This window comes from Pieris napi, chromosome 8 (genome assembly GCF_905475465.1).
Source record: "Pieris napi chromosome 8, ilPieNapi1.2, whole genome shotgun sequence".
NCBI classification, from domain to species: domain Eukaryota; kingdom Metazoa; phylum Arthropoda; class Insecta; order Lepidoptera; family Pieridae; genus Pieris; species Pieris napi.
This window is the reverse complement of record NC_062241.1, coordinates 3,955,715-3,965,554: the sequence shown is the minus strand read 5'-3', so window position 1 is coordinate 3,965,554 and position 9,840 is coordinate 3,955,715. Positions and strand designations below refer to the sequence as shown.

At 31.2% G+C, this 9,840-nt stretch overlaps 1 protein-coding gene across 1 annotated transcript in view; it reads left to right on the top strand.

Annotated features, from left to right (window-relative positions):
- The first annotated feature begins 5,934 nt into the window (after positions 1 to 5,934).
- Positions 5,935 to 9,840, top strand: part of LOC125051480 (transketolase-like protein 2) — a 13,667-nt gene continuing 9,761 nt past the window's right edge. The window contains exons 1-4 of the mRNA XM_047651785.1: positions 5,935 to 6,123; positions 7,427 to 7,544; positions 8,317 to 8,534; positions 9,217 to 9,367. Coding sequence (XP_047507741.1) covers positions 6,026 to 6,123; positions 7,427 to 7,544; positions 8,317 to 8,534; positions 9,217 to 9,367 — 585 coding nt within the window. The 5' untranslated portion in view covers positions 5,935 to 6,025. The remainder of the gene's footprint in view (positions 6,124 to 7,426; positions 7,545 to 8,316; positions 8,535 to 9,216; positions 9,368 to 9,840) is intronic.

Here is a 9,840-nt window from a genome sequence, read left to right as displayed (position 1 = left end):
ATAAAACTGTCTTGATGTATATACAAGAAGTGTATGTGTCCCTAGTCCAGTCTATCCGAATTTTCCATTATAAAAAAATTCTTAACTCCGTTGCACCTTGACGTCTGGCGTTCCATGACAGCGCATTATAAGACACTTCTTACCGCGCACCACCGCTTTAAGAACCAGCTGCCAATTCAGGTATTTGCTTCAAGAGAAGAGCGTACCTTAAAGGCTGGCTACGCGCTTGCAAACCTCCTGGTGTTGCAGTTCATCAATAAAGACTTTAGAAAATAAGAATTTTAAGTGACCCGTATGTGCCTCCTGGCCCATAAAAAAGGGAAGTAACAATACATATAGGATCAGGAAGTTCCCCAGAGTCACGTATGTTGAAATTTCCTCAGAAACTGGTTAAAAGTTCAACAATTCTTTCACAATTTCCTCATATTTGCTTGCCGGCCCGCGCTAAACTTTGGCGTTTATATTGTGTTAGCAATATACGAGAATATTGACGAGAAGAGACATACAGCATCTTAATTTTAGAAAACTATTTCAACTCTGTAAATTTGGAATGTAATTGTTATGATTTTTATTGTATTACATTTAGATACTGCCGGTTACATATTGTAATATGAAACATTAAAGCCTCTTCTGAATAAAAAAAAACAAATATTTTTTTAATTCTACCTGCCTGTTTACCACAGGAGCTAAATGTTGCACCATCCCTTAAAATAAAGTGCTTGACACCTCCAAAGACCTCTGCTTATTCTCTCTCACTCTTGAAGGGGCCTAAGTCTTATTGGTTCAGTAACACCTTAAAAAGTAGCTTGTTCCCGCCAGAAGGAATGACAGTCTTTTTCGACGTCCGATGACGATTGACAATGACAATGGAAATAATAATCTATCTGAAAATTTCACGGATATGATACAATAAACGAAATTCTTTGATGCTGTAAAATGGCAAGTCATATCCACATTGCATGTTCGACCAATCGTTGGATTGATATTCAATTCGAGCGTGCCTCGAAAGGATCGCCGCGGGACAGCGCAATTGAATTTGAAAATATCTCCCCCTGCCCCCTACAACCCCATAACTGTCCGACTAGGTAGACCATTTCATATAAGGCTTTTAGTACTTCATCTATTAAATCTGGCACACTAATTATGTTTTAATCTAATTTCTAATTATGTGCTGATAAGACCCCGCGTCATTCACATCCCCTTTAAAAATACTAATAATCTGTCGTATTTTGAGAAAAGACAGTTAGTTAAAAACCTAATTCAATAGGATATTTAGTTTAGAAAAAAAGAAAAGTAATTGATAAAAATTCATATTAGGTGCAAGTTTTTTTACTTTTTAAACAGTTTAGTATTTAAAATCAACTTAAACTTAATACATTAGAGACTAGAAGTTTCCTTCGAGTTCATTTCTTATTTCATCAGTCATTTATTAACGAATGTTGCGTAGTTCATCAAGAATCAAATGAGTTATATATGGAAAGAGACAGAGTTAATTTCCAACAGAGATGCACATACAGAGGGATTTGTGTATATGTCACCGTAAAATTGTAAAAACCGTTAGATTGTAATCTATCTCGCGAGATTGTAAACTGTCGAAAGATTGTGAACCTCAACGAACTGCTTACAAATTAACGTATTATTATTCGGTAGTTATATGAAATTGTTGGGAAGTAAAATTAATCTGTAATTGACCAAAGAAGTTTGAATGATAACTAAGTTAGTGTAGTACAATCTATCGAGTATCGAATAATAATACGTTAAATTGTAAGCAGTACGCTGAGGTTCACAATCTTTCGACAGTTTATAATCTCGTGAGATAGATTACAATCTAACGGTGTTTACAATTTTACGTTAACATATACATTTTTTATCTATTTGCCAAAGCCCGAAAAAGTAAAAAGCATAGTCACAGTAATCTGGCCCAGCACAGCGCAGCCATTTTCCCGCCCATAGACAAGAGTTTTATTGTTTTTATATTTATTTATCTGACGCTGGATTTGTGATATTCTGCCCTTTCTATAGTTTTGGCGCGCGCCTTTATTACATCGTAAAAGGTGAACAAGTTCTATCTAGCGCACACAAGATGGCCAATGGATGGACGAATAATACTTTTGATATTTTTACCAGCATCATAATTACGAGACTGCCATATATTAATATATATGACAATTTCATAAAAAAATTCTTTAGACTTTTTAATCAAAAACCGGAAAAAGGTGTTTTTAGAAACTTCAATGATTTTAATAATGACAGCAGGCACATTATAGAAAAAACACAGCTCAGAATCAATGAAATTTATTTAGAAAAATAACATAAAAAAATAAGTGGCGCTACAAGCCTAATTGGGTCTGCGCCTCAGATTTCTAGATCTGTTTCATGATATTTTGTCAATCTTATAGGCAAGTAGATGATCAGCCTCCTGTGCCTGACACACGCCGTGGACTTTTTTGGTCAGGCAAGCCGGTTTCCTCAAAATGTTTTCCGCTCTTAGAATAGCCTTCAAACAAACAAAACAAACTCTTTATTTATTAACGACTGATATTTTCTGATTAACTTAAGCAATTTTCTGTAAATTTCTACCAGAATATATTATATAATATTAGAAGTCGCGCCAGAAAATGGTTGCGGATTACATGATTCTCGTCTGGTCATAATTAGTCTTAGCACCATAACTTAAAGTAATTATTGATACTAACCCACCCCCGACTCGGGAAGTGGATGTAAAAACACGATGAGCAAAGTTACGACGGCAGCTGACAAGGCTGGTAACATCTTGGATGGTTTTTATACCTTCCAATGTCCATCATAGGCAAACCTATTAATTACAGTTTAAACAGTCATCCAAATTCTTATGTTACGATTTATAATTCTATTTTGTAAGATACCTCAACTTTTTAAAATTATGCCTTGCAAACGAAGATAGGTTGAAAATGCTACGTTTAAAAGTTTAGGTTTTATAATAAACAATCTCACCTTACATAGTTGTGTTGCCTAAATTTTGTCAAATCATCTACATAATATTGTTATTAACTCCTGATAACCCCATATTTAAATACTTACATATCGCGTTCGCTTAAGAGTAAATTGTGGGTTATAGACTAAAATACAAATGTTCCCCAGTACATAACTTTTTTACTTTCGAAAAAATATAAAACTCGTAGGTATTTGGAATTAATAAAAAGAAGAAAAAACAATTTGGCAGAAAAAACAAAACACATATAGTGCATTAATAAAATCCTAGATGGCGCTTACTGCAATTAGCTAGAAACACAAAACATGACACAAAACATTTTTTAGATCGTAAACTAGATGGCGATACCTGTCAAATAATGTAACTGACAATATTCTTATTATAGTTCTCTTTTGTTACACTAAGTTATAAAGTAATACTATATCTAATCCAATTTTCACTTGAAAATACAATTTCTCAAACAACCGCCTCACGGGCATCACGAGGTAGTGATGAGATGCTTGATCCGATTTTGTGGATCGTATATATCTCGATCCGAGCCGTCTATTGAATCACTTACATATTCGTTTCAAAAAATCACATGAAATTAAAAAATTAATATATTTACAAGATGAATATATTTGCATTATAACAGTCACAAGGAATTGCTTGCTCAAATCCCTCTCCACTGTAGTACACGGTGAACTAGAAACAAATATCCATTTTACACGCCTGTCTCAAATATTTTGTGCATATCGTTTCGGTTATGGTACTTTTAACACATTGTGTCCGATGTATACAAAAAAGCTGATGATAAATAACTCGGTGGACATTTTCAGCAGCTCCATAGAGACCTTTCGTCGAGTAGTTTTAGCAACCTTGCATTGTTAATTATTTACTATTATTATTTTATTTTTACTTTCTTTATTTTCTTTTTAAACACCATATATTATTTCTTACATATTTCATAATTGTTCGATTGTCCTCGTTTCAACAAGTATTATGTTAAAGAGCAGAAATAAAACAAAATATTTTAAATAAAACAGTGTTGGATGTTTAATTAATATCCAACCCGAAATTAGGTTTACTAGTCTAGTCGACAAGTTGAAAATGGAACAAATTAGAGATACTGCTCTTAAAATTATGTGCGATAGCTCATTGGATCCGGAATGACGTCTAGAAAAATGTGCTAAAAGCGTGTATTAGCACATAAAAAATTGCAAAAGTTATAGACCATTAAAGATGAAAAAAAAAATTGCATTTAGTTTTTTGCCAATATTTAATAAACTATTAATATTTAAGAAATTTCAAATAAAGATTCTGAAAGAAGAGGAAATTTCCAATAAAAAACTCCGGACTCCCAGAACTCTATCTCCATTATTTATAATGTTAATTTAACGCTGAAAATAGGTCTGCGGGTGACATTTTTAGGATTCGCGCGTGGCGTCAAAAGCGACTAAATGATATGATAATCAAAAAATTTACAAAAAAAAATTTCTATACTTTGTTATATATATGGTTGTTTTTGTTAATTTTAGAAGTTTTAGAAAAAAAATAAACAAAAGTTGAATATTTGTTTGTAACAAATTGGTAAGTTAATAAACAATAGAATTGTTGATTAAAAAACTTTTTTTTTCTGTTACTTTATAGAAGACTGTCAATTATGATTTTTAGAAAAAAAAAATTTCTTAACTAATTATTTAAACAATAGAAAATTAAAAAAAACGATTATAAACAATCAAAAATTGTTATTAAGGAAAAATTTTTTTTTTAAAAATCATAAAATTTTTAATGTAATAAAGTTGTGTTAAATTTTTTTTTTTTAAATATTGATTTAATCAATTTGTTTAAAAAATTTTTATCAACAAATGGCGGGAATTTTTTTTTTTGCAAATCAATAAATATCTTGTATTAATAAAAAAACGATTATATGATGATTTAGAAAAAAAAAATTTTTTTTAACATCATTACATGGATTTTTAAGTTTTTGTTTAAGTGAAAAATTTGTTATAAACAAAGTATAAATATTTTTTAAACTTTTATGGCACGATCTTGTTAAGTATGTATGTAAGAAAGGCTCTACGAAGCGAAATATTTTTACGACCATTATTTAAACATTTTTTTTCACTTACAATTTAGACGGTCGTTCGAGAAAATTTCGTTAGTTAACAATTATTTAACTTGTTGAAAAATTAACTTTAAGTAAAATTTTCAACGGGAATAAATTAATTACAGTGTTCAGAACACACCATAATTTTTTCAAATTTAAAAAAAAATATTCAATACCTTAAATAAATTAATTAATGTGCCGTAGTCGCTTTTGACGCCACGCGCGAATCCTAAAAATATCACCCGCAGACCTATTTTCAGCGTTAAATTAACATTATAAATAATGGAGATAGAGTTCTGGGAGTCAGGAGTTTTTTATTGGAAATTTCCTCCTCTTTCAGAATCTTTATTTGAAATTTCTTAAATATTAATAGTTTATTAAATATTGGCAAAAAACTAAATGCCATTTTTTTTTCATCTTTAATGGTCTATAACTTTTGCAATTTTTTATGTGCTAATACACGCTTTTAGCACATTTTTCTAGACGTCATTCCGGATCCAATGAGCTATCGCACATAATTTTAAGAGCAGTATCTCTATTTTGTTCCATTTTCAACTTGTCGACTAGACTATACGTTTAACATTAAGTTTTAAATATTAACCATAGTTATCTCATCAACACTTTTTTTGCATTAAGAGTAAGAGTAAAATATGCCCAAGTGACTGAGCCAGAGTCCATACAGGATTCGTTCCGATCCGAATCTCGGATGTATTGTATGCCGATAATTTGCTCTACGTCCGAATTCAGGCGTCCCTACTCGATATACTGAGTAGTGAGTACTGACAAATGACAATGACGTTGACACTTGACATTATCGAGTGGGCAACCGGCAACGCATGAGAATGATTTTGAAATTTGAATTATTTCTAGTTTTCCACTTGATTTGTTTGAGCGGTTGAACGTGCGCGTGGTGTGGTGTGATCGTGGAACTTGTTCTGTTTTAGTTCATTATAATTTAAATCAAAATGAAGGGTGATAAGAAAGTAGACCTCCAGGCTCTTAAAGATATTGCTAATAAGTTGAGAATCGACAGTATCGTAGCCACAAATGCATCAAAATCCGGGTAAGGAAAATAACCTCATTGATTTTTACCGCTTCCATGAAGGACTTATGAAGGTTACTTTATTAGCTTTTGCTTACGGAATTGTCTTCTAAGTTCAATCTATGTAGACTATGACACAATCTCACGTTTTATGGAAAATACATAAGTATATTTAACTACCTACTACTACTTTATAAAGTAACCTTTTTTGGACATAAAATTCATAGCGTTAAAATTATTATTGTCCTCTGTATTAGTTTAAAAAAATCTTTTATTTTATTTTAAACCATGGCTCTAAGTCAACATAGATCGTTAGAAAACTGCACTACCATGTATCTATTGATCATTTAGATAAATCACTTATTACCGATTATATCCTATTCAAGTCAGTGTGACTACTGACTAATTTAAATACCCTTCTACTAATCAAGGTAACAAAATCTATGTTCATTTTATGCAAAACCTTTATAATATGTACTTAGTATAAAAATTGATGAAATGAAGACCAACTTACAAATAAGTGTTAGATTTATTCTTACATTAGTTGGAGGATTTTTTATATTCATAACTTTGTATTATTAGTACAAGAAACGTCACTGATTCTGTATTGAGATTACATAATAGTGTGATAACATATTCTTCACGATATGAACTTAATATGCATATATTTTAATAAGCCGTCAAGAGTCAATAGTGTATGATAAGGTCATTTGAATGTTGGACTTTTATGGCTTTTCATATTACATTTAGTGTTACTTAGCAAGATAAAAATGGAGTTAGCATAAAGGTTTATTATTATAAACTGAATACAGAAGTTTAATTTATTATCCTTATTCTTCAACAAGTATTAAACACAATGAAGCAGGAAAATAACAACTGTAATAATGACACAACATGATTACCCCTTACAAAGTTTGTAACAGATTATATTGTTTTATCTTATCACTGATAAAAAAGTCATGCACAGCTTTCAAACAGCTACAGTTATTCTGTTGGTGTAAAAAGAATAGTGCTATACTAATTGTGTGTCGTACTCGCAACAATCGTAAATAGTTGTATGCGGCCAGTAACATTCAGACATTTATTAAATCTGATTTAAATAGGTATGTATAGGTATATATTTGAGGTAAAGCAAGATATGCAAAAAAGTAATAACAGACAATGTGTCTGATTTAGTGAAATGATTGCCTTTTGCAACAAATTTACTTACATAACCTAAATTTCCAAAATTACTGTAGTGTAGGTGTAGGTAGACCTCGAGTTCTGACTAAATCCAATTTGATTTGATCATACTTTTATGTCTATTTATAAATATATATTCCAGTCACCCGACATCATGTGCATCAATGGCCGAGATCATGTCAGTGTTGTTCTTCCACACCATGAAGTACAAGATTTCAGCACCGAGAGACCCTTCAGCTGACAGATTTATACTATCCAAGGTAAAATTTGTGATGATCCACTGTATGTTCAAAATCTGTTGCTATGGTAATATAAAATTATTATATTTTATTCTTAATAGTTACATGGTAATATTACGAATAAAATATCATGGAGGTAAGATTCAGATATTAATATACAGTATTAATAAGTACGTCATAATTTATCATTAGAAATAGAAGTTTCATTAACATTTGAGGTCAAAAAGAACCTTGATTATAATTTATTATTAAGTTACATTGAGTAATTACAATCTCAGGCATAATTTTAATAATCTTAAGTTAAATGGCAAAGTTTTTTTGCTATATTTATGTTTAAATGATTTGAAATAAATTTCTTAGTGAAGGCAAATATTAAGCTGCTTTCTCATTAATAAATATGATTGTCTCATTAATAATTTACGCTAATAGTCAGCACTGCTTCTTACTATAAAATGCATAGCATTATGCATTTATTACAAACAGTGCAACAGAAAATTGTTTGTCGTACTCACCCAACCTACATTGGTTGATGTGGGCAGTAGCATTCAAACATGCAATTACATAAAAAAAACATTGTGGTTCTTGTGTGAAATACATAATAGTTTTGCATCATTAATTGTGTAATACTATTATGAAAAACTAATGCACAGTACAAATGGGTTTACTGATTTAAAACAGACTTATTTCACATATTCAGTAATAATAGTAATATATCACTAACTTTAAATCCTATTTCTTTCCATTGTATTAAGGTTAATAAGAGTATAACCTTCACTTAGATTACTTTATATAGGGTCATGCAGCCCCCATCCTATACGCTGCTTGGGCTGAAGCTGGTCTCTTCCCAGTTGATGACCTTAAGAACCTACGGAAATTGGATTCTGACCTTGAAGGTCACCCAACACCTCGTCTCAACTTTGTAGATGTAGGTACTGGTTCCCTTGGCCAAGGGCTTGCTGTAGCTGCTGGCATGGCCTATGTTGGAAAGTACTTTGACCAGGCTCCTTACAGGTAAGATTCGGACATTAATATACACCATACATAATGGAGAACAATTCTTATTTTAAAATCTCAAAACTACTAGTACAACTATAATTAAATTAAGAAGAAAATTGAGCAGTAACACATAATGGTAATAAATATTTAACAGCATTCATAGCACATATTGAGACACCAATTTATCTAGTATCTATCCTGTATACATAAAATCGTAAATAATTATTATTCACATTATTAAATGAATATTTTTTGAGAGCACTGCTTATTAATAAAGATGCATTCAATAATTGCATCTTAGCTAGCAATGCAACAGTAAAGATGTTTGTCGTACTTACGCGACCGCTATCGGTCGATGTGGGCAGTAGCATTCATACATTCATATTTTAATTATGTCTTAGTATCGTCACACTATTATCTAGTGGAGGCAAAAAAAGTCCTATTAATTTCCTGTAGCAAGGGCACATACTAGTAATAGGTTTTTTTTGTTCCACCAACACCAATCTATAATTATATGTTTCAAGCAAAAAAGGCTGATCACATACTTGCATATTAGGAGATATTTCAAATGAACTGGTTTTCTAAGCTTAATAACTTGCAATAGCGATACTGACTTCATTGTTGAACATATCCCAACAATGTACTTTAGGAGCGGGACTATTAAATAGTAGGTTTTAGTTTCTATTTCATTTTACAGAGTGTTCTGTCTCGTTGGAGATGGTGAGGCTGCTGAAGGCAGTGTATGGGAGGCTTTGCACTTCGCTGGCCACTACAAACTAGACAACCTTGTGGTCATCTTTGATGTCAACAGGCTGGGACAATCTGAACCCACCTCACTACAACATCAGGTTAGCTACATTACTTGCAAACGTTCGCTAATTAATTGTCCTACAGTTACTTTTTAATTAGTTAGATAAGTTAAAGTAAATCATATTATTTAATGATTTCATCATTAAGTTCATCAAACCACATATTATAATGATGATGCTTCTTTGTTGCACAAATAAAAGCGGTTTAAATTAGTTATTGTAATCGTAGACAAGTTGTGCAAAATTAATTAAGCCGTATTAAAAATAACATTTGAAGGTTGTACTATCATATGTTACGTAATGTATTAATACAAGGTCAAGTAAATACATTTGCAAATGTGTTGACAATGGCTACAGTTAATATTTTAAAACATTATTATGTAAAATATCTAAAGGTTTAAAAATGCAAAATTAGTGTTATTGACCAATTAATATGTTTAAAATGTATGCTTATCCTATTCTTTCATAGAAGTATGAATTGTACTTTACAGAATTATCTTTATATTAATATG